The sequence below is a fragment of the Octopus sinensis genome, linkage group LG6 (assembly GCF_006345805.1).
Source record: "Octopus sinensis linkage group LG6, ASM634580v1, whole genome shotgun sequence".
Classification (NCBI taxonomy): Eukaryota; Metazoa; Mollusca; class Cephalopoda; order Octopoda; family Octopodidae; genus Octopus; species Octopus sinensis.
In genome coordinates this window covers 100,271,558-100,296,557 of record NC_043002.1, presented here as the reverse complement: position 1 = coordinate 100,296,557, position 25,000 = coordinate 100,271,558, and the positions used below count along the sequence as shown (strand labels likewise).

At 34.8% G+C, this 25,000-nt stretch overlaps 1 protein-coding gene across 2 annotated transcripts in view; it reads right to left on the bottom strand.

Annotated features, from left to right (window-relative positions):
* The window catches only part of LOC115213303 (BAI1-associated protein 3-like), a 1,469,361-nt gene that overhangs the window by 388,408 nt on the left and 1,055,953 nt on the right, over positions 1–25,000 (bottom strand). For both annotated transcript variants that reach the window (XM_036504187.1, XM_036504188.1), the window contains one exon: positions 19,297–19,341. In XM_036504187.1, the coding sequence (XP_036360080.1) occupies positions 19,297–19,341 (45 nt within the window). The remainder of the gene's footprint in view (positions 1–19,296; positions 19,342–25,000) is intronic.

The window sequence follows — 25,000 nt, the reverse complement described above, 5'->3', positions numbered from 1 at the left end:
GTGAACTGTATAGATTTCAATTTTTAGATTGGTTTAGTGGGTTATTTAGGGCAACTAAATACCCACCAGTTTGATTTCTAAATTGAACCTATTTACAATGTTTGTTACTGATTAATGAAAGAGAAGTGTCTTTGGCACCATATTTTTAAGGGTTTCTGATACTTATCGTTGGAAAGGAGGAAGTTTTCTTGAAACCAAACATCTAACTTGAATACGTTCCATAAAGTAAAATACTAAGCATGATACCTAATGTTCAAGTAGTGGTGTTAAATCGAGCCACTAATTAAGTCTAACAGTCAAGAAATCAGAGCGCAAACGGCCGGAAGAGATACCCCAAATCAATTTTTCCGACATTGCTGATTCGACTATTCCAGAGATGTAGTAAATATTTAAGGAAATACTAAGAAAAAAAAAAGAAAACAGAAACAATCAACTAGTCAGAACTTTCCTGTTTTTTTTTTTTCATTTGTAGAATCAACAAATTTGATTCTGAAGTGCTGGCTTCTTTAGTACCAATCGGCGAAGTTTCCCGCGATATGCACGAGTCTTATTCAGAAGGAGATAGATCCCTTGTCACTTTCAATTCATGAAAACTGAAAGCGAGTTGTCGCTTATTTTATAGCTGCGGGTCAAATCGGGAAATTACACATATTTAGACTAATCTGAGCATAGCAAAGCTTTTGATATTTTTACTAAAGCGAAACTTTTCAGGTTGTTCTTAGCTTGAAACTTAAAATTTCTTATTTCCTCTTGGGTAAGGTAGTCATATCAAAATATTTCTATATTGTAATTCTCAGTGACATCGCCTCACTACTCTTTGTTTAGCTGCCAAGCCTAATAAAAACAACGATTATTGAATTTTACAACATTCATTTATCAAAATATCTTCAAAAGGTATTTTTGTTGTATTATATGTTTTCATTAAAGTTTTATCAACATTTATTATTACAGCATCCATCCATTATAGTGTTAATACACTGAGACAGAAAATTAAATAATGCATTGAAAATATTCATGTCTGTCTTTATCATATGGTAGGATTGTTGAAATGTAACATCAATAATATGTATCTATTCTCACAAGAAGAAAGTAGATAATGCATATTCTTCTTCTGTGGGAACAGGACTAGGCGTTTCGGTCTTATATGTGTTAGAGTTACAAGAAAATCGATTTATTTAACTTTACAGATATGAACATATGATGACAAGCCTGATGTGTGCAATTGTTGATGGAAACAAACAGGAAAGCTGTTACATCAATCCCAGTATCTTGGGAGTTAGAGAAATAAGTGAAATAATTGAAAAGAAATCATTCCAAAGTTTATTCCATCACGAGCAGCACACTGCACATCTAAATTTTTACTCCCATTTTACAGAATATGCACTGAAAGAAAGCATAATAAATCTGTGTTCTGTACTGTATGACTGTCTACTGTATGTCACTTAATATAAAATAATATATATGTGACTTATTTAACCGGCTTTTTAAATTTAATTTAACGACTATTTAATATTTAAACATGCTATTTTTTCATGAAGAGAATTTTCTGAGATTTTTTCTGTTGAAAATTAAAAACGTTTTATTTCCATCAAGTTGAAGACATTTTTTCCTTCAAAACCGAATTATAAACGCACTTAATAATATAACCATTAACTTGAGGTATACATTATTAATGTTATAGTGATTCGAGTACGCAAATAATTTTGCATTGACATGTCAAAGATGTAGACTTGGAAATCTCTAATATTTATCAGTTTCTGTAGAGGTCATTTAGGCAGCTAGCATACACACGTACAGAACACACACAATTTACATATATATATATTGTTGCTGTTCTATGCGAGATGGTTATGCTATATCCATATAAACGTATATTTGTGTATGTTTATATATGCATATATGCATATAACCTATTAACCTCTTATCCCTTATAAGTTATTTTTCATGTTCGTAAACATATACTTTTCAGTAACTCAAGTCTATGCGAGATGGTTATACTATATCCATATAAACGTAACGTATAAATATTTGTGTATGCGTATGTGTGCATGTGTGCACATATATAAATATGTGTGTGTATCTGTACAGATCTTTTTTATTTTTGCTGATTCATGGCTTAAAATTGATATATAGATAGCTTGTTTATTCTTTCAGTTATTCCATAAGTAAATGCTCTGAGCAGTCTTTATAGAAACCACCTAATAAGTAATTAATTAAGTACATGAATGAATATAAAACTGATTCTATGTAATTATTTGATCAGATTAAGTTTATTCTTCAACATAGTCAACCTTGTAGTTCGCACACTTCTTTCATCGGTGTTGCTGTGCTTGGATCGTGTTGTTGAAAATGCTACCATCCTGCTGTCGAAAAAGTCAACAGTAGATATGATGTCTTTCTCACAGAGATACTGGTCCTCATCCAATGTTTTTTTCATGTTGGGGAACAGATAATAGTCAGATGGGAAGAAAATAGGGAAGGCGATCAACCAGTTCAAAGGCACAATCACACACAGCAGCCATTGGGTCCAAGGACTTGTGTGATAGAGCATTTTCCTTTTGAAAGAAGACACCTTTCGTGAGTCTCCCCGGGCGTTTAGTCTTGATAGACTTTTGTAACTGTTTCAGCAAGTTATCATACAGTCTTTTTGAAGATAGCCAATAAGCACAATGCCGTTTGCATCCAAAAAATCCGAAGCTGTCACCTTCCATGCAGGTGGAACAACCATGGCCTTTTGGATGCAAATAAAGAAGCGTGTTTTCACTGCATGGATTTTCTATTTGTCTCTGGTTCAATTTGTCGACGCCAACATTCATCCTAGGTTAGGAAACATTTTTGGAAACCAGCTGGATCTGATTCAAACAATGTCGTATTATCTCGTGATGTGATTAGCTTCAAGTGCTTTTGATCAGGTATCAGAAAATGTGGTGCTCACTAAGCAGAAATTTTCGTTATGTCAAGTTCATTGTGCAGAATATTTTCAACTCTTTCACAGGATATGGTAATCACCTGTCATCCATCACATGTGAACCAGATCAACGATTTCCTCAGGGTTGGGTGGGGGGGGGGCAGGATGTCCAGACGCCGGTTCATCTTCAAGGCTCTCTCTTCTCCTTCTAAATTCAGCTCCCCACTTTTGCATTATTGATAAAACTTGAGTGTCATCACTTAATGTAGCAACTATATCAGGATGGATGTCCTTGGGAGTTAAATTCTTTGTGTGCAGATACTCAGTAAAATTACGATGCAGATATTATCCCCTTTCAAGAGAATTCACTACTAGTCACATTTGACGTCTTCTTTGAACAATTAGATATGAATTTTCCTGGGAAGAAACAATACAGTTATAAATAAGAATTAAAGTTAGTTTAGTTGTTCTTATTGTCGTCTATTCTTGTTTATATTTTTGTTGTCTTTACATCAGACCTGATGCAGTTGAACTATGGTTAAATTCATCCACCAGTTATGATGCTATTATATTTCCGGACACAGAGGACCTACAATTATAATCGTTAATGTGTTCTTTTAATTTTTAACATGATAGTGTTTAATCTGAAGACATGTGGCTTTTATTCCTAGCATCACATCTAGGAAGTGACTTATTAAGCCGTTTAATTATATGTAATTGCGCGATTATAATTTTCCTTTGCAAAATTGATACCTCTGTAGAATGCATATGGTCGAGGAGACGTACTTATTCAACTATTTTTTATTACTTTAAGAGCTGGTCTATGCTGACAAAAGAATTCTGGTTGTGGCTAAACCATTTATTTTACAAAGTACCGTGGGAAATAATGTCCAGTGTGCCCTTCCACTTTGTAAAATGATGGAATGTGGTTTGAAGGAAATGTGGCTGCTATTCTTCAAATTTCGAAAGACTACGTTCAAAATCCTTTGTTCTCGCAGTGTAATTCGTTGTTATAGATACAGAAACAACACTGAATTGAATTCTTTAGGAATATGGAAACATGATTCATAACATGCTGCATCGTGAGGTTTTCTCCTCAAAATAAGATCCATATCATTATCATCTTAAGTGCCGGATGTTGTTTCATTAAAAAAGAATTTCGTAATTACTTGCACATGTAATTGGGGACGCCTACATTTAGGTAATTCAATTTAGAGTTTTAATTAATTTGTTTTAAAGGTTTATACATGTCAAGTTACTTTAAGCGGTGTGCTTGAGATACAGAACTCGTCAAATCGGCTATTAACGTGCTGTTATTGTTCTGGTTAACATATCCTGAGAATTAAAAAAAAAAATTTGTAGCCTTCAAAATAACCATAACAAACAAACAGGTTAAATCTATTGAATATTTTACATGTTTTTCGCTTTATAGCTCTTGCTCTTTCATTTTATCTATATATCTAAAATATTGTTGGTGGCCTGGAAAAGAAAACAGAAAAAAACCCACTATAACGATAATCTGTCAAGATAACACTGGCACGAAATACTGCAAACAGTATGCTCAGAACAGTCTCCTACGTCACACCGTCTACAGTAAAAAAAAAAACAGTCTTCAATAAGAGTCATACATTCAGATACAGGAAACTAAACTTGAAGGACGAACAGTTCTTATAAAAGATAGAGAAATGCTTAAAAGACTTAATCATTGCATCAAATATGTTTTAAAATTATGGAATAATATCATTCGAGTTCGTGTAATATATTTCTATTTCAGGATCGTGTTATAAAACAATATTTTCCTTTCTTGAGTTTAAATTACTGCATGAGGTAATCTAATTAGTATTTGTTAAGGGAGAAATTGTTGAAGTCTTTCAGAAGTGTGTTCTAAACTTCAAACTAAATTTATTAGAAATATATAGGAAGATAAATCCACGAGCATATGTTCCAAAATAGCTAAATTGGCGAGAATGATGGAAACAATTATGTAGAGACATCCAGAAAAATGGATACAATGTTGAAATAACAGATTAGAGACAGAGGCACCACTGATACAGCAATATATCCTATACTTGTTGCCAGAAATTATAATCTCTCTTATGAACTCGATTTGGAAAAATGCCACGATATATGCGGAATTAATATCACAGGCCTTAGGTCTCTAACAGCATGAGATTAGCAGCTTTTCCGAGACCTCTAATAGGCGATCATTTCATCATTCGACATTCACCTCCCCACCACACACAGCATAAAAAGACATACATTTACACACACAAACATTCCTGAAAGCAACAAATTGAAATTCTATGGAGCTTCTTTTTCCCTATATTCAGCGGTCCAGCATGGAATTTATAATGGCTGTTGACCTAATTTAGTTTCAGACTAACAGAATTCAAATCTTATTTCATAAATTAGTGACTCTCTATGCAGGCATTTGGCAACAGTTCTAAATGTATAATAAATAAAACACATTTCAAATCTATTTTCGTACACACCGTTATCGAGACGGCATATTTCAGGCATCTTTCTTAATTTACGAAAATTATTTTCCATCCAGCATTTACTCAGTGCACGTTTAAGAAGAAAAAAAAAGTGGTTGGAAAATTTGTGTTTGCTATATCGATTTTATGAATGATAGAACCACCGAAATATTTATGTTTAGACTTTCTATGTGTCAGTTAAACAATGCACTATATTGACATATTTGATATAAATACATCGATCTTATATCGATTCAATACATAACTAAGAAGGGAGTGTCTGAGACTAGAGCATATATATCTTTATTGAGAGGCACTTAAGGTGTCAAGATCGAACCGGGAATCATCCCACAAGTCAATGAGGAAGTCTTTATGTTGGCTGCGGAGTAGGAGCCAAAACTTCCTTAAATTCCATGCAACATTCTTCAAATATAGAAAGACTGATTCACAAAGTTATCCAAATAAATATCCCCAAATTTGAGGGATTTTCTTTACTGGAATGCCTTAAATCGCGAGTTTTCTCAAATAGAGGTCACATGTTGGTTGAAAGATAACAATAGCAACAAAATAGACCTGGATAAGATTTGAAATCTGAGCGTAGGTAAACAATGAATTATTCTTATATAATTAGAATTTTAAAGAAAGCGAATTATTGAAGGAAATGGAGTGCCTATCCTCTTTGCGGACATACGACGTAATTGAGCGAAATTCATTAACGACGCCTACGAAATAGATGATTCCGTTAAATTGGGTACTGTACTGATCGACCAACACCACAAAAACCTAAATAATGCAGATTGATGCCCCAAATTGTTTTCACTTTCCAAAAGTAAAACACAACCGGACACAACATAAAATTGAAACAAACACAATTTCACTTCTTCCATTCCAGAATTTCAAATTGAATACATATTATATATTAACCGTTTATTCTACAAGCCAATCGTTGCTGAGTATAGAATCTTTTGTTTTGTATGTTAAAATTACGTCTTTGTTGGGCTAACCATCGAAGTATATTTCATACTTTTATAATAGGCTGCTCGATTTTACTGGTTAAATGAGCTACATTATTTTTAAAGCAAATCTGAATATATATACATACGCATAGACGTATACTGGTTCACACACTAGCAGTTATATATGTGTATGTGAATGAATGCCCATGTATATTAATGTACGTGTGTGTGTGTGTGTTTGTAAGCATTTGTATGTATGCATGGAGAGATAGAAGTAAGAGACAAGAGAGAGAAAAGTCATGGTCGTTGGTATAAAACTGTTTCCTAATACTTGAAAGACCGTCCCGCTTTCATGAACTTAACATTGACAACATGGTCATGCAAAATCGTAGCAAAGCACAACTCAACATAACATGCTGACTAATTGATGAAGTGAGAATAAATCGAAAGAGAGAGGTAGAAATAGAGAGAGAGAGGGGGAGAGAGAAAGAGAGAGAGAGAGAGAGAGAGCAAGACAACAAAAAAAAACGATCACTTTGAACGAGCATGAAGAGAAAGATAAATAATAAGAAAGACGATATTGGAATAGTAAAAGATATGTGTACATATGTCATGGAAATGTATAAGATTTTTAAACTTGTAGCTGATGCGCATGCCTAAGCTCAAAGACGTTCCACTCTCGATCAGTTCATCTTTTCTGAGCCATAGAATATTCAAAACTGCTCTAGATAATAAGTCCGAAAATATTTTGAAAACAGTAACCAAATCTACCTCTGATTTGAGCGAGGAAATCTATCTCTCATTTGAGCGAGACTTTAGAACAATTCTGTATGCTTAGAGTGGTACATCGATCATACGAAGGTAATTTTGTTCCTTGTTCTACCAAGTTTCATTCGGCTGCACATCTATGCAAAGTTGACTTTGATAATTCTATACATATGGCTGACTTATTGTTTGTAGTGATGAAATATAGATATATCGGAATGTTTGCAGCATACTTTGGAAAATATGAGATATTAAATACTTAACTAAAATTATCTGTGAACGCTTCCTATACAATTTATATTGAAGATCCATGTATATGATTGGGGATTTTAAAATTTTTACTGGGAATCTAATTTTACGCAACGATCCACATTGAACAAAAAATACTCCTGTCTGAAAAAAACAAAACAATAGACAATGTATACTATTCCCTTCTGTTAACCGAAACAGTAGGAAAAAGGATGTGAATAAAAATGAAAAATATAGCAACGGCAGAAAGCGTAGACATCAGTCTCTGAACGAGGAATTAAAAGTACGAAGACATTTGTTGGACACGGGATATGGTTCCAAGATGGAATATTCTTACTGCACAAGACAAGTAGGATTCCCTATTCTCAAGGAAAACATCACCAGCTTAAATGAACGGCATTGAAAATATACGCAAGCACATCAAACTCTCACACTCACACACTGGATGTTAATAGTATGCTTAGCATAGTTAGTGGTAAACAGGACGTATAGAATGGAAAAAACAATCCAGTTAATTCAAGGGATCCCACATAAACTGAACAGCGACGATTCTTTTCATCAATCGCGGAGTATAAGTTAGAACAAGGATAATTCTTTCAGCATGACTGAAAAATATAAGCAATGGTTATGGAAACACAAAATAATTATATTAAATGGAACCCACTCTCTTTATTTCAGTATGACCTTCGAAGATGTAATACACTTGTAAATGGATAAGAACAGTTATGTAGCGAGAAAATAGCCATATTGACATGCCTAGTGAGGGGCACAGAGTAAATTGATTAAAAAGACACAAAACCACGTAAACTACTAGATAAAATCTATTGTGGCGCCAAGTCCATTCAGCTCAGTAAAGATGCAAGATGGCCTGTGTAGTAGGCTGTCTGAGCATATATATATATATATTATATATATATATATATATATATAATATATATATATATATATTAACTATATATATATAGAAGGACCACTCCGTCGGTTACGACGACGAGGGTCCCAGCTGATACGATCAACGGAACAGCTTACTCGGGAAATTAACGTGCAAGTGGCCGAGCATTCCACGTACAGGTGTACCCTTAACGTAGTTCTCAGGGAGATTCAGCGTGACACAGAATGTGACAAGGCCGGTCCTTTTGAAATACAGGTACTACTCATTCTTGCCAGCTGAGTGGACTGGAGCAACGTGAAATAAAGTGTTTTGCTAAAGGACGCAATGTGTCGCCGGGATTTGAATTCACGATCTTACGAACGTGAACCGAATGCCCTAACCACTAGGCCACGCGCCTTCAAACACACACACACACACACACATACACATATATAGCGAGAGAGAGAGAGAGAGAGAGAGAGAGAGAGAGAAAGAGAGAGAAAGTGAGAGAGATCCAGATTTAGGTAGCATTAAACGCGTTTTTCACAAAGCAGCATAAGTAAAGGGAATAGGCGTGTCAAAGAAGTAAGGATGACAAGAGGGCAAACAAATCAGTAAATATATGTTTGTGTGTGTGCGTGTGAGTGTGAGAGACAGAGATAGAGATAGAGAGAGAGAGAGAAAGAAAGAAAGCGACAGAGAGAGGCAACATAGACTAAATGTCAGAGGATTATGGAGAGTAGAGAGTCTGACATAAATACATAAAATAAAAGTTATTGTTTAACTTCCCACAAAAATCACAGCCAAAACACATTCAAAGTATAATAAAATTATAATATAAAAAATTCAGTAAAATAAAATAATAGACTTTTCTAGTCACACCATCTGAAATATTAATGGGTGGGGATATCTATTCGATTACGTCTAGTCCAGAGCTAAGCTGGTACTTCTTTTATCGATTATATATATGAAAAGACTGAAAGAATAATATTAATCCCACTGAAATAATAAATGCAATAGGTAGAAATCTATATATAATTTTATAATTTCTTATATGTAAATTAGCTAATCGAGTCTGAAAATATCTTATTAATTGGGTATGAACAAGGAAGAAGCAGAATGATGTAAATCTGGATTAGTTTATTTATTAGTCCAGGTTACACCATAGGGCAGTGGTTCCCAATTTTTTCACAGTGTTTCGCAAAAGTACTTCTCAACGGTGGTTGCAAACCCTATTATTTAAATGAGTTTTCCCACTGATCTCCTTGAATATGTATATATATATATATATATATATATATATATACATATGACATTTTGAATTCAGCTCACGGACACCACCAGTGGTTGGCAGACCCGTGGTCGGGAACCACTGTCATAGGGTTTCAAGTGCCCTCTATGCAGCATTAATTATAAATAATCCCCACCTCTTTATACAGAATTGCTATCCAGATAATTGACCTCGAAATTAAGTAATCAAAATTTCTGCCCTTAAGATTTCAAATACAGTTTCCTAGCAATTTACTTGTTAATTTGCACCTATTATTGAAAAAATTTACGTGATTTCTCCAACCTATTTGAATTTTAATGCTGTAGGACCAATATAGCAGTATAATTTATCAGATGTCTGGACGCATTAGTTACTGAAAGGACAATTATAGCAGTCCCTACAGTTACATCTGATATTAGTTTTACTAGATAGTGTAGGACTATTAAGAACTATTATAAAGAGACAAAACATGGATAATACTGCTGATTCTACTAATGACTCATATCTAATTGGACAATATGGAAACAAGCAAACTGGGTCGTTATAAAATCGTGTTAACACTCACATGTTTCCAGACTTGATATCATAGTGCAAGACAGGCAAATATCTTCTGTCAAGCATTTTGTGTGAAACTGGGTAGGTAGAAACTGCACAGCAACGGATAGTGGTACAATAATTCTTATTCGATGATAGACATGATATATCTCTCGGTCTAACAAAATTATCTTATCAACTAAGGAGCATTTAGCGGTGTCCAGTTTGCTGAAACCAATGAAACCAAGTTTCAGAGCTATGATTAACACAAATGTCTTCTACTTGTCCCAGACCTCTCTATGCCAAAGGCCATTCACCAACGAAAGCGTTAGCTGATTTTACCCTGTTCCTATACGCTATATAGCTTAAATTGTCGAACGGCTAGGAATACAGGAATACGGAAGATTGCTTTTAATGTCTCTATTATTGATATTAATGACATGAGTAAAGAAAACTATGTTAAAACAGGTATTGAGATGACAAAGACAACAAAATTTGCATCTCTTTAGAAACATTTCGCTAGCCATCAGTGGTCATTATATTGATTTCAATCAAAATCGATAGACTTCAATTGAAAATGAATAGTCAAAGTGCTATTAGATTTTATGAGAATTATAGGGGAATGTATTAATATTTATGATATCATTCAGATATTTAAATCCCATCATAATATTGTAAACAGTATTTACATACAGAAAAATTTATGCTTAAATGTACGCATATATAGCTACGACAAATGTATCAAGCACACACCATCAACTATTTCTTATTCATATAAGTGCTTCTTTGTAACAAAGAATCTTTATCTTACAAGGCATTCCCCGCAAGGAAGCCATATCAAAAGTTCATACATACATACATGCACACACACACACAAACATATATATATATGTGTGTGTGTATATATAGAGGGAGTGTGTGTATGAGACAGATAGATAGAGGTAAAGGGAGAAAGAGAGAGAGAGAGCAAATATTCTCTTACGGTGATTACCTTTGATTATGATTAGATCACCCATTTTGACTGACATTACTTCAGGTTTATTGAGTAATAAAATTTTAACATTTGCAATTGAATGATGTGGTTTCGATTCCAATGTATTTTGCCTCATACATGCATATATACATACGTTCATACATACAGACATACATACATACACAGATATCTCTGTGTGTGTGTGTGTGTGTGTGTGCTATCTGAGGAGCTAGTGACACTGGATGTATACCTAAATAAGCAACACCCATCTTAGGTATCATAGAAGGCGCAGGTGGTAAAAAATCTCATTTCTCACATGATCTTTGTGTCAAACGATTGTGAGGTTAGGGATGCGCCTCTCTGATGCTATAACGTATCTTTTAATTGAAATTAGCCACTTTTAAATTACGTCCCACTTGTTTTCATAACTTTACTGTTCCATATATGATTTTCGTTACACATTTCTTAGATCAATTTTATATATTATCAACTGGCTTGGATTCTGCTGCGCTTGTATCCTGCAGAAACGTAATTTTCCGTATCTTCACGTGGCCCCATTATTTGCAAGTCAAAGTGGATAGCGCATGGAAGTCTACCAGATAGAAGTGCCTTGAAATTAAAAGATACAGTCTGGTTATAAAACGTATCACGCTGATTTTATCCGAGACACACGTATTCGTTGAATAGTCTGCCACTTAGTTGCTATGTAATTCAGTTGATTGAATAATTGAATCCTCATCAGCGAACAACGGAAATCGACCAGAACCAGCTTAAACGCCCTAATCCTCATTTTCAGCACCTCCATAGTTTCTTGTTATAAGGGGGGGGGTATGTAAAAAAATATCAAATACATCAAAGAAATACAATAAAACGTTATTTTTTTTATTGTTTCACGCCTTCACCTATAGAGTAACTTGCTCACTGTTGACATCATTATTCATAAATGAACTCTTACATCAGTTATATATGAAACTCTCTGGATTATATATACATATATATATATCACTGTGATCGCCGTGACCGACCAGTCTATCAGATGTTGCTACACATCGCTGGTCACAATGCGCTTCGCATTGTTTTAGCTTTCAAATGACGCCACCCCGCTGGCTAAGCGAGCAGGCCAACAGAAGAAAGAATGAGAGAAAGTTGTGGCAAAAGAGTACAGCAGGGATCGCCCCCCCCCCTGCCGGAGTCTCGTGGAGCTTTAGGTGTTTTCACTCAATAAAAACTCACAACGCCTGGTCTAGGAATCGAAACCGCGATCCTGCGACCGCGAGTCCGCTGCCCCAACCACTGGGCCATTGCGCATCCACACACACACACACACACACACATATATATATATATAACATTTCCTTCCTCTATAATAAAAGGCTAAATGCAAAATATCAGTACTTATAAAGGACGCTCACTGAAATTAACAATAAACGTATTACTAAACCTTTTGTATGTTGTCCTCTGTACGATATGATAGCACTTGTCAGCATTTGCATTCAGAGTCTTAACATTCTATGTCCAAAATCTCGCTGAGGTCGACTTCACCTTTCGTCGATAAAATAAGTACCAGTTCATTACTGGGATCGATGTAATCAACTTATCCCCTGCTCCGAAATAGCTGACCTTGCGCTAAAATTTGACACTAATATACGTATTAAGTAATCAGTTATATATGTGTGTGTGTGTGGTGTGTGTGTGTGTGTGTGTGTGTTTGTGTGTGTGTGTGTGTCTATCTACATGAGTTTATTTTTTATGAATTTCACTTTGTCTTTTTCCTGTAGTGATTTGTATACACACATCATCATCAAATTCATAGGTATGTACACCCAACACATAATTGCGATGACACCCGTCAATTATCGTTTAACTGATTAATATGATGTATAATATGATTACTCACTTTACTACTACTACTACTACTACTACTACTACTACTACTACTACTACTACTGCCGCTACTACTACTACTGCTGCTGCTGCTATTAGTCCCTCCACCGGTAGTGGTGATGCTAGTAGTAGTAGCTATAGTAGTAGTAGTAGTAGCTATAGTCGTAGTAGTAGTAGTAATAATAGTAGTATTAGTAGTAGTAGTAGTAGTGGTAGTAGTAGTAGTGGTAGTAGTAGTAGTAGTAGTAGTAGTAGTAGTAGTAGTAGTAAACGTAAATTCCGCCGAGATCAACCTTGCCATTCAAGTTCGATGAAATAACGTACTAGTCAAATACTGATGCCGGTGTTATCGACTCTCTTGCCCACACCACAAAATATTTGCTGGCCTTGTACCAAAAATTAGAAAGAATAATGATTAGTAACAACTACAGCAATTCTTCTGCTTATTATTATTATTATTATTATATTATTATTATTATTATTATTATAAGGCGGCGAGCTGGCAAAGTTGTGAGCACACCGGGGGAAATGCTTGGCAGTATTTCGTCTGTCTTTACATTCTAGTATCAAATTCCACCGAGGTTGACTTTGCCTTTCATCCTTTCGGTAATGATAAATTAAGTACCAGTTGCGTACTGGGGTCGATATAATCGACTGGTCCCCTCGCCCCAAATTTCAGGCCTTGTGCCTAGAGTAGAAAATTATTATTATTATTATTATTATTATTATTATTATTATTATTATTATTATTATTACTATCAATCAATATCAGGCTAATATATAATTGTTACTATAAATAAATACATAAAACCGTTTTCTGTTATTGCCAATGTGTTCAACGATAAAAAGCAGAGTAGTGGCTACTCGTTGACATCTCAGAAAAGGACAGATATGAATTCATGATGAATTTGTAATTTCGGAAATGTCATATTTCTGAGATGCATCGTAGAAATTACGCAATACCCTTGTGGATGACAAAGTTTGAATAAAAGGAAGATAAACAAAAAAACAATAACTCAAAATGAAGGGTATTGTCATGGGTTTTAGTTACCACGGCAAGTTGCATTTGGAAGCAAGCCGTCTGCTGACTAATCCATCTGCATCATTAAAACTTCGGATATGATTCATTGACATTTCAGTGAGCAACTTCCGAGAATAGATACGAGAATGAAAAAAAAAAAAAAAAAGATGAGAAAGCTATTACTTTGATTTCGTCGTGTGCATAATTCATGTGTGTATTGCACTAGCATCGCGAGCAGAGATTAGTGATGCCCAACTATCTGGAATGTCCTGTCATTCATTAAAGAAAAAGGTTGACCGCTGGAAAGTCAGTAATTTTTTTCAATTTGCTATATTACTTTGGTTCGTAGCATGTTTTGTTGATTGGGCAAATGTTATCACTCTGGCCAATGAAACATCCCTTGTCTGTTCCAAGTAAACTAAATACTTACATATTATTGATACATTTTAGTAAGTACCGAACTCCTCATTTAACTGTATTTTTATGCATAAAATAAAAAAAATAACCCTAATTTAGTATCGTTTATTATATGTATTGGTTTTAATTTCTAATTTCTTATTTCTTTATTGCCCACAAGGGGCCAAACATAGAGAGGGAAAACAGCGACAGACAAAGGGATTAACTCGATTACATCGACCCCAGTGCGTAACTGGTACTTGATTTATCGACCCCGAAAGGATGAAAGGCAAAGTCGACCTGGGCGGAATTTGAACTCAGAACGTAACGGCAGACGAAATACGGCTACGCATTTCGCCCGGCGTGCTAACGTTTCTGCCAGCTCGCCGGTATTTTTTGCGAGACTCTTCGTAGAGGGCGAACTGTTTTGTCTTACATTTAGTTTCTGTGACAAAATTGTAATGTTTCTGCCAACTCGCCGCCTTCTGAAACCAAGACAGCGAGCTGGCAGAAACGTTAGCACGCCGGGCGAAATGCGTAGCCGTATATCGTCTGCCGTTACGTTCTGAGTTCAAATTCCGCCCAGGTCGACCATGCCTTTCATCCTTTCGGGGTCGATAAATTAAGTACCAGTTACGCACTGGGGTCGATGTAATCGAATTATTCCGTTTGTCTGACCTTGTTTGTCCTCTCTGTGCTTATCCCCTTGTGGTTAGTAAAGAAATACGGATTTCGTCTTCCGCTACGTTCTGAGTTCAAATTCTGCCGAGGTCGACTTTTCATCCTTTCGGGGTCGATTAAATAAGTACCAGTTACGCACTGGGGTCGATGTAATCGACTAAACCCCTTTATCTGTCCTTTTTTGTCCCCTGTATGTTTAGCCCCTTGTAGATAATTAAAAAAAAAACTCGCCGTCTTTTAATTTCTAATTTCTAATTAGCTGTATATGGCAGTGACAATAAAGGTACCAATACGCATAATTGTTTTAGGTACAATTATCGCTTCTTCAGCAGGTTTGTTCATGCTCTTCCTGAATTAGGGGAGACAACAGGAATAAGAAAACGTTTCTCGTGTACCGTAGTTCAATAAGTGAAAACAATGTTTAAGAAGTTTACTTCATAAGGGGGCTTCAATTTCAGCTCTACTGAGTAGGTTCTTGCCTGTCTTTTTCTGTAAGTCTTGGGTAAAGTTCAACCATAACCTTTAAGTGAAATTGGGTAGACAAACAGTGTGTAGGAATCCCTCAGTTGGATTATATTTCAATTTAAATGTCCAGCTTTGTTACGCCATGTGAAAGTGATTTTGCCAGATAATTTTAGTTGGAGTAAACGTGTCTGTGGAATGCTCTGTTACGTAGGTGCTAATCCAATATGACTTATAGTTCAGTCGGTAGTAAAAAAGAACATGCATTCTTGGACATTTTCTGTGAGATTCATTCACTGCTCTACCCATACGTGTTTGTTGTGTGTGTGTATATATGCTATTGTGTGAAGATTCGCAAATTAACTCAATTGAAAAGTAGGATAACATAGGATTTAAGTTACATCGGAATCTGATATACTGGTATTCTTTAAATAACACGCACAGAAGAGTTATATTTTTGTCACAGAAATACCCTGTGCCATTGGAAACTAATTGTAAGACAAAACAGTTCACCATCCACGAAGAGTCTCGCAAAAATACCGTGAGCAACAATCATACACGTTAAAAGTGAGTGATACATGGACAAACATATCGCAGAAAACTATCAGCTGACGAGGAGACGAAATACTAACAGAAAGTGATACTAATACAGAAAGTGAAGCAATAAACTGCGATATAAGGAGAACCTAATAGAAAGAAATAAAAATGCATGTTGCTCCAGAACCTGCCATTTCACATGAAATCTCTTAGTTATGAAGCCTGTAGTTCGTAGTACGCGCTTGCATGAAACGCGTTTATTCTTCTTTACAGATGAAATGGAAGGAACCTCTCTTGAAAAATAGGCGGTAAGCTTTCGTAAGATCTGTCTTTGCATGGTGCGAAGAGATGAAGTTATTCTAACATGACTTATGCGTCCTTCAGTATCAATTCTTCTAACATAACAAGGGGCGAGAAAAAAGAGAGGAAAGACGATATATATATGTATATATATATATATATATATATATATATATATATATATAAGATAGATAGATAGATAGATAGATAGATAGATAAATAGATAGATAGATAGATAGATAGATAGATAGGTAAAAAAGATAGATAGATTGATAGAAAAGATTGAACTTCTGTGTTAAATGCTGAAATATTAAAAACAAGAAATACAAATAAGAGATTTACCCAAAAAGAAAAGAATATACATACATGCATGCATACATACATACATGCATGCATACATACATACATACATACATACATACATACATACATACATACATATATATATATATGTGTGTGTGTGTGTGTAGATATATATATATTATGTATGCAGGTATATGTGCGTCTGCGTGTATGTGTGAGTATGTGTATGTGTCTGTGCGTGTATGTGTGCTGGAAGGCATGCGTGATTTCCATTTCTGAACCTTGCAGAATATTGTGTCATTGAAAAAAAGACACTACACTTCACGTTGCTTTAGTCTCATCAGCAAAAGTTAAGTATCAGCCTATTTCTGGTGCAATTCTCATACTGGCTCTTTATCTCTTGGGTCATGGGTAGGTGAGTCACATGAGTGTCTGTATCTGCTCATACCTACAGAAGCAGGTAACACAATTAGCGAAAGACAGCAGCTGGATGGTTAAGTTTTATATGCAAATGTTAGCCTTTCTGAGTTTGTGTGTATGTGAACGTGCGTATTTGTATGTATGCAGATGTAGATCATGATCTCCAAGTATACAGGGAAGCTGATACAAAAGAAAAAAAAAGTTTACAGAGTGCTCCCTCAAAGAAAATATATTGAGAATACATTTCGTTAGGCTAAAATTTCAAGTTAACTGGACAGAATACGAAATGAACAAACGCATTTAACTGTTAGCAATCCGATCAAAGAAAGCTAGCTGCAAAAGCTCTATAATTTTTACAACCTGAATTATCTGCGAGATCCACTCTATCAGTTATAAAAATACTGCAGTGTAATTTGACGTATTATTTTCTTTCTATAGTGACGATAACAATAAGTTTGAAATAAAATTAAGTAACTTGTTATGGTACATTCTATTCTGGAAATATCAATAACAATGGCAACTATGATGATATATGTAGATTTGGAATATCACTCCATTCTCGGTGACAAATGATGGTAATTCTTCCCATTTCACACATCATCATCTAACTTTCTGCTATGTAACTTTTCCAAAGATTCTTGGTGCTATCATGTTGAAGTACTGAGAGGAATATCATGCTAACTCAAAGGAAATGAGATATTACTAATCATTTTCCCTTCTCTGGTCCCTTAACTCCTGGTTTTAAACGAAGCTTAGCTCATCCTTCCCCTTGAATGCACAGAGTTTATTTCTTTTTAGGAGAAAGAAAGAAAGGAAGAAAGAGAGAAGAATTGATTCTTGTGTTGGTAATTTGTAGTTTCCGAAAGCATGACGGGCAAAGCTAACTTCGCCAGGATTCGAAATCAGAGGCGCTGGAATGACACTAACCACTCTGACAAACTCTTCACCAATTTGCTAATCTTTCGTTATGTTCATGTGTTCTCTCTCTATTTCGAGAGAGGAAGAGGTATATATATATATGTGTGTATGTGTATATATATATATTATATATATATATATATATATATACAGAGAGTGAGAGAGAGCGAGCGAGACGGTGAGGGAGAGAAAAAGAGAGAAAGATAGAGGGAGATGACTGCTTGAAATGAAATTGATTTATCGTTCTGTAATACGTGTTGATGCGGCACTGTCTTCCCTACCAGTTATCACATCCGGGATGTGCCACTGGGGCGGGGGTTGAAAATGTCTTGAGAGTGTCTATGTTTCTCTGAGACTACAGGGATATCTAAACGAATTAGTGTAAACTATATTTATTTGTTAGTGGTGGGTGTACCTTGTATGAAATAATGTTACTTAGTTCCAGTTTGTATGGGTTTAACTTTCTTTCGTAGTGTTTGTATTAAATTTTGAAATGTTTCAAGCTAAAAATATTTATGAAATAAAATTAAATTAAACACTCGTCTCATTTGTATATTTATAAAAATATGTTACGAATAACAATAAGGTTTAACTATCAAACAAGTACAGATTTATTATTACTTAGTATTACCAAGGAGTGGCTGTGTGGTACGTAGCTAGCTTATTAACCACATGGTTCCGGGTTCAGTCCCACTGCGTGGCACTTTGGGCAAGTGTCTTCTCTATAGCCTCGGGTCGACCAAAGTCTTCTAAGTGGATTTGGTACACGGAAACTGAAAGAAGTCCATCATATATATGTATGTGTTTGTGCATATGTTTGTGTGTTTGTCCTCCCAGCATCGCTTGACAACCGATGCTGGTGTGTTTACGTCCCCGTAACTTAGCGGGTCGGCAAAAGAGACTGATAGAATATGTACTAGGCTTACAAAGAATAAATCCTGGGGACGATTTGCTCGACTAAAGGCGGTACTCCAGCATGGTTACAGTCAAATGACTGAAATAAGTAAAAGAGTAAAAGCGTAAAAGAATAATTGTAAAGTTATATTTTCTGCATTAGATGTCATATGCTAGATAACATACAGGTATTCTATAGTTGCACTGGAGCTAAATAAAAAAAAACATCAGTGCTATCTGATTTGGTTTCGAGAGAGCTGACAAAAAGAGAGTGACAAATAGACTGTCAATTATATTAACAGATAACCAGGAACACGTTTGAAATCACAAACAACCACAGTAGAATCCATTGCTATACCAAATAGAGTTGCAGTGGGAGTTAATAAAAGTTACGGTATTCATTGTAAGAGCGAAATAAATAATAACTGAAAAATGCAAAACGTAAAAGCATAACTTTATATTTACAATGTTACTCACCAAATATCTAAATGTAAGCAGTCAGCATTTATGTCGTCAAGATCACTGAAAAGAGAAAAAAGAAAAGTTAATAATTTTACAAAAAATCCTTCAAGCGGTACATATATTTCCATTGATCGATGAATTCCATTCGTTCATTCATCTACCCATACATACATTACATATTCACTCCAACGTTTTCATTGTTAAACGGCTTTCAATCCTGACGACTTAGATGCAGGCAGTAATTTTTCGGAATCAGCGTTTTGTTATTATATTCATATAATTACTGTGAATATCGTGATGTTGTTGTTGTTGATGGTGTTGTTGTCTTGCTCCAGATTAGTTCTGATCAAGTAGACCTATTGGATATCGTGTCAAGATTAATGGTGAATTTATTCACAGCTTTAATGCAAGAATGTGATGTGTCTATTTAATTCAGAATATTTATTTTATTGAAAGAAAGAAAAAATTATGAATCGAGGCAATGTTTTTTAATGAAATGTCTGCAAAAAGTAACCATGATATCGTACGGAGGTAAACGTCGTGATGCAATACAAATGATTTTAAATAGAAACATGACTTCCCTAAATATTTCCAGCACTTTAACAAACGTAATTCAGAAAGAATATCTGGATCTTTTCGGCTTGAACGGCAGTTTTTAACATAATTTCTAGGTAACTAAAAAATGTTAAACTTCGTATACTGGTAGAATGTGTTTATAAAGCATCTTTTTCTCTTGGCTTTATTGAGAACATTCTACCGTTTGTAAGATATTTGTTGTTTTTTCTTCAATTTCTACAATGCCAACCAATCAGTGACGTCTATTGAGTTAAAAAGCATTCTGTGCCGTATGAATATGTCCCTCGTTTAAGAAACAGATTAAGTTTATTTACATTTGTGAAGAAAAAAAGATAGCCTTCCCCTAACCCTAACCCTAACTAAGCCTAACCCTAAAAGAGATTGAAATGCAATAGATCGATTCTGGGTGACAATTTCATATGACACCGCTAGAAAAAACTGTCGTTCAAACCGAAACGATCCAGAAATCTTTATAATGCGTAAATTTATATTTCGAGTAACTCAGACTCTCGTTGCGGTTTTAGACCCGGCTTTTGACTTTAATTTTCAAAGTTTCATGCTAAACAAAATAATAAACGTCTGCTTGCGTCTCACAAGTATATGAAAACACAGCATATGAAAATACTCTAATGGATATTCTTCAAGATGCTCACTATTTAAAGGAAATGATTTTGATAGGAGACAAAGAATGCAATATTCTTGTGTGGAGCATCGGTCTTGTGTATTAGCATTGAAAAACATTGCGGCGCAATGAAAAATTCCAGAGTTTCCAGATTTTCACCCAAAATTTTCTTACGATTAAATATTAAGATGTTTGATATGAAACCTTTCTGCTATAAACACATTAAGTTTTAGATATGCTTCGGATTATCGAAGCAAATTTTTAATACATTGGGGAAAATTCATTTTGTGAAATATCAGGATTGCCGGAATATATATATGTATGTATATGTATATGTATATATATATATATATATATAATATATATATATATATATATATATACCCTGGAATTAATGAAAAGTAAATTTGACATCATATGGATTCGAACTTGTCAGGAAAATACTTTTTCCCTATAATTGAAAGATTGTACCAATTTCCTGCCTACAATTAATTTTATTCCAACCGTAAAAATTTTCATTCAATCAACATAATCACGATTTGACAAACGAAAAAGCAAATTTAAATTACATTACCAAAGGTATAAAGAACAATAAAAACACTTATTTTTGTTAGCGTTGTAAGCCAAAAACAAATGGACATAAATATATATATATATATATAGCTAGCTAGCTAGCTAGCTAGATAGATAGATAGATTTCCTTTTAAACGTGATATTTATCAACTCGATAGTTTGAACGACAAAATTGAACAAGACATTTGAATTCAGACGGTAAAGAGCAGCAACTAAATACCACATGCCATTTTTGAATACTCTAAAGAGTCTTGCATATTACGTATAAGCTTAATCTAAAAATATGTATATTATCAGTAGTATTGTTGATAATACGATTAACAATATTAATTCCCATTTTCTAAAGTTTAATACAAAGCATGGAAAGCCGTTGATCAACGCTTTCTCTAAGAACTACTTGGTCCCGAATTCGATCGTACTGCGCGGTGCCTTGAGCGAGTGTCTTGTAGCCACAGGTTTACGACTTCCAGGTAACTGAAAATTGATATTCAGTGCGTATCAGCAACGTTTGGACAAACTAAGACGTATGGAGCTGGGTTGTTGCCATAATGAATGCAACTCGTGAAAAGTGACATATCTTTAGGTTTAAAATAAATAAAAAAAACACGGCGTGTTCCCTTAGAAGCAAAGATCGAAGAAGTCCATTCACAGTGGGTGGGAATATGAAAGCATATGCCCAGGACGAAGTTGGAGGAGAGAAAGTGCCGGTGCGTCTGCAGATTGGTGTTGTAGTTAATGGTATAAGACAAGGTACGGTCACGGTAACATATATCGGTAGGGGTCCAGAGAAACCCCTCCTAGGACAGCCCTCCACTTTGGATCAAACTCCTCAGAACAAAAGTCTCCAAGTTAAAGTGCGAAATTGGACACAGCCACTCAGCTGTATTTTTCTGATTTTCAACTTTAGAAGAAATATAATTTAATTTATTACTTAAGAAATCATTAAAAATATTATAATCTTTCTTTGTGTGGGTTCGTTCTACATGAACATAGTTTTGTTCACTTAAGTAGTGTAATTTTCCATGTTTAGGTAAAAACACCTCTTCCTACACAAAAATTAAGAAAAAGAACTAGCAGTGCAGCGGAAGGTCAACAATGCAAAGAAAGTGGGCAAACAGGTAAGAATCAAGCTCTTGTATCAACAGCCTTGATTAAGGATTCTTGTGAGATTTGCAACTGTGGGCCAGATATTTTTATCATTTACTTTGACTTGAGCTATAGGTAATGTCTTGTCTTATCAGTGGCCTCCGACGATTTTCAGGCGTGGTCGTGTGGTGAGGACTTTGCCTCCCAAATACATGCCTCCGGATTCAGTCTCCCGCTGCGTGGAACATTGGGCAACAGTACTCTACTATTACCTCTGACTGACCAAATCCTTGCAGGTGGATTTGTTCGTCGGAAACTGAAAGAAGGCCATTGAAAATATACAAATGCAGCATGGCAGGTGTTTATAAGCCATTTAAAAACGGGAAAATAACCGTTAGATTCACTTCAACATTTAAATTTAATTTGTCAAAATATTTTCGTCGCTTTGAAACTGCGACCTTTGTGTATATTCTTGTCACCCATCACCAACTTGTCTCTTCGACAAAAGATATTCGATTGAATTAGTACCAGTCCTAACAAAAATATAATAACTACTCGGGTCGATAAGTTCGATGGAAATTTTTCAAGGCAGTGCCTCAACATCACCGTAGTTTAATGACTAAAACAGAAGATATTTTTTCCTCACTTCCGCTGTTAGACCAATAAGGATATAGACATTCCAATCCGAAATTCAGAGTTGTATTTTTGTACATATTGTAGATCAAGGCTTATCATGTATCGTCTACAACAGGTATTTATGTTGGCCATGATGACAGATGCCAGTGCAGATCCCTTTCTGTAATCAATTAACTGAGGTCAGCAGCTGCGTAGGAACTCTACTACATCCGAATAAAGTTTCGCAACATGACAACTGTTCGTTCTTCCATGCGTATGTTCCCAGGTTATGATTCAGATGGCGGATAAACCCGAGTGCTTCACGCAGTGTCCGATGATTGCAGGCGGTTTCTTGGTACATTATTGGTCGAATGGAAGTGATTTCCGATTAAGAATTCTATCAAATTATTTTTCTGAATGATAATTTTTAGTGATGCCATACAAATTTCTTGTATATCAACAGATTATTTCTGGCTGAACAGACAGAATAATTACGGCTGGTACACTAACATACACTGTATGGTTCATCTATCAACAACTATGCTTTATCTAAGACTGTTGAGTGAGACTGGAAATAATTTAGCAACTATTTCTACCAAGTTGATGATCTACATTAAGAATCTCTCTTTAGCTCGATAAATTGCAGCATATATTGCATATTCCTTCTGTAATTTAAAACTCCCATATTCTACTTATCTATGGCACTCAGAGTATGTGCGTGTGAGTTTTAACGAGTATATGTACATATATACATACATATATATATATATATATATATATATGTGTGTGTGTGTGTGTGTATATGTGTGTGTGTGGGTGTGAGTGTGTGCGTGTGTGTGTGTGTTTGTACGTAAGTGTATCCGTGTATCCGTGTATCCGTCCATACAAAATGTTGTTCTGTATGATATATATACATATACAAAGACATATATATGTATATTCTTTATGGATATAGATATATACATGAGTGTTTGCTTATACATACACACACACACCCATCTATATATCTATACATTTAGGCATACACACATATATATGAATATAGATACATGCGTATATATATATATATATATATATATATATATATAAGCATGTATTTATACACACATACTCATATGTATACCTATATCCATATCGATGCGTGTATGCCCATACATACATACATACATACATACATACATATAAGCTATGGTGTATTTATAGAATTACAACTTTTAACCGATTTTCTTTCCTGTTTAAATGTCTAATTCGGCATCACTCTTCAATTCTTCTCTAGCTCTGTGATTCGGATACTGTATTGTTCTCACATCGCTTCGCTTGTACTGAATTGTGGCTGTCCATTCAAATTATTTTCATCGTCCAGTTAATTGTGCATTGTTACTAATTTAAATGAATTGAACATCTCCGTCCGAGTCGCTTGCTTCGTTTGTAACATTCTCGTAGCAGTTATCCTTCTTGTTCTAGTTTGACATTTTGAACTTACTGTTCTTCAGTTTTGCAGCAAAACGCCTTTCAATTGCTCAGAACAACTTTGCACCGGGGCCGTGATCTTTACGCATTATTAATATAGTATTTATTAAGATGGAATTCCACCATAAAATTTACGCGTTGTAAACGCTATTTCAATTTTCTTGGTAATTATTTAAAGGTTTAGTTCACACCGTGCCGATGTGTTTGTCTCTTACTATATCCTATATATTCATGAAAGAATTATTGGAAGATTATATTATGTAACGCTAAAATACTTACACGATGGAGAGGGAGAGATAATATTTCACAAAATCAATATTAAGATACAAAGATAAAACCTGATAATTATTCTCATTTTATGTATTATATTACTTCAAGTTTGAATCTATTTTCTTTCTACAGAGTATAACTACTGTAGACTTCTATCAAAAGACGTTATCATATACTGAAACTAGAATCGGACTCTTAAAACTTTACTAAAATTTTGATCGATGCGAAATATTTCCATCTTCATCGCAGCATTGTCATTTTCTCAAGATCAATTTGAATATTTAGTTCTTTTTGTTATTGTTTTTTTTTGTTTCCCTTGATTCCTTCCTATATTCTTAAGTATAATTATATGTTGAAACGGAATAGAACATATTAACACTTAGTGTATGCTTACCCGTATAGCTTTATCGACCGGCCACTGCCTCAAATATCGGGTTTATCGATCTACAATTACTTTCCATTCACTTTTGGTATACACACGCATATGCATATATGTTTGCAATCACA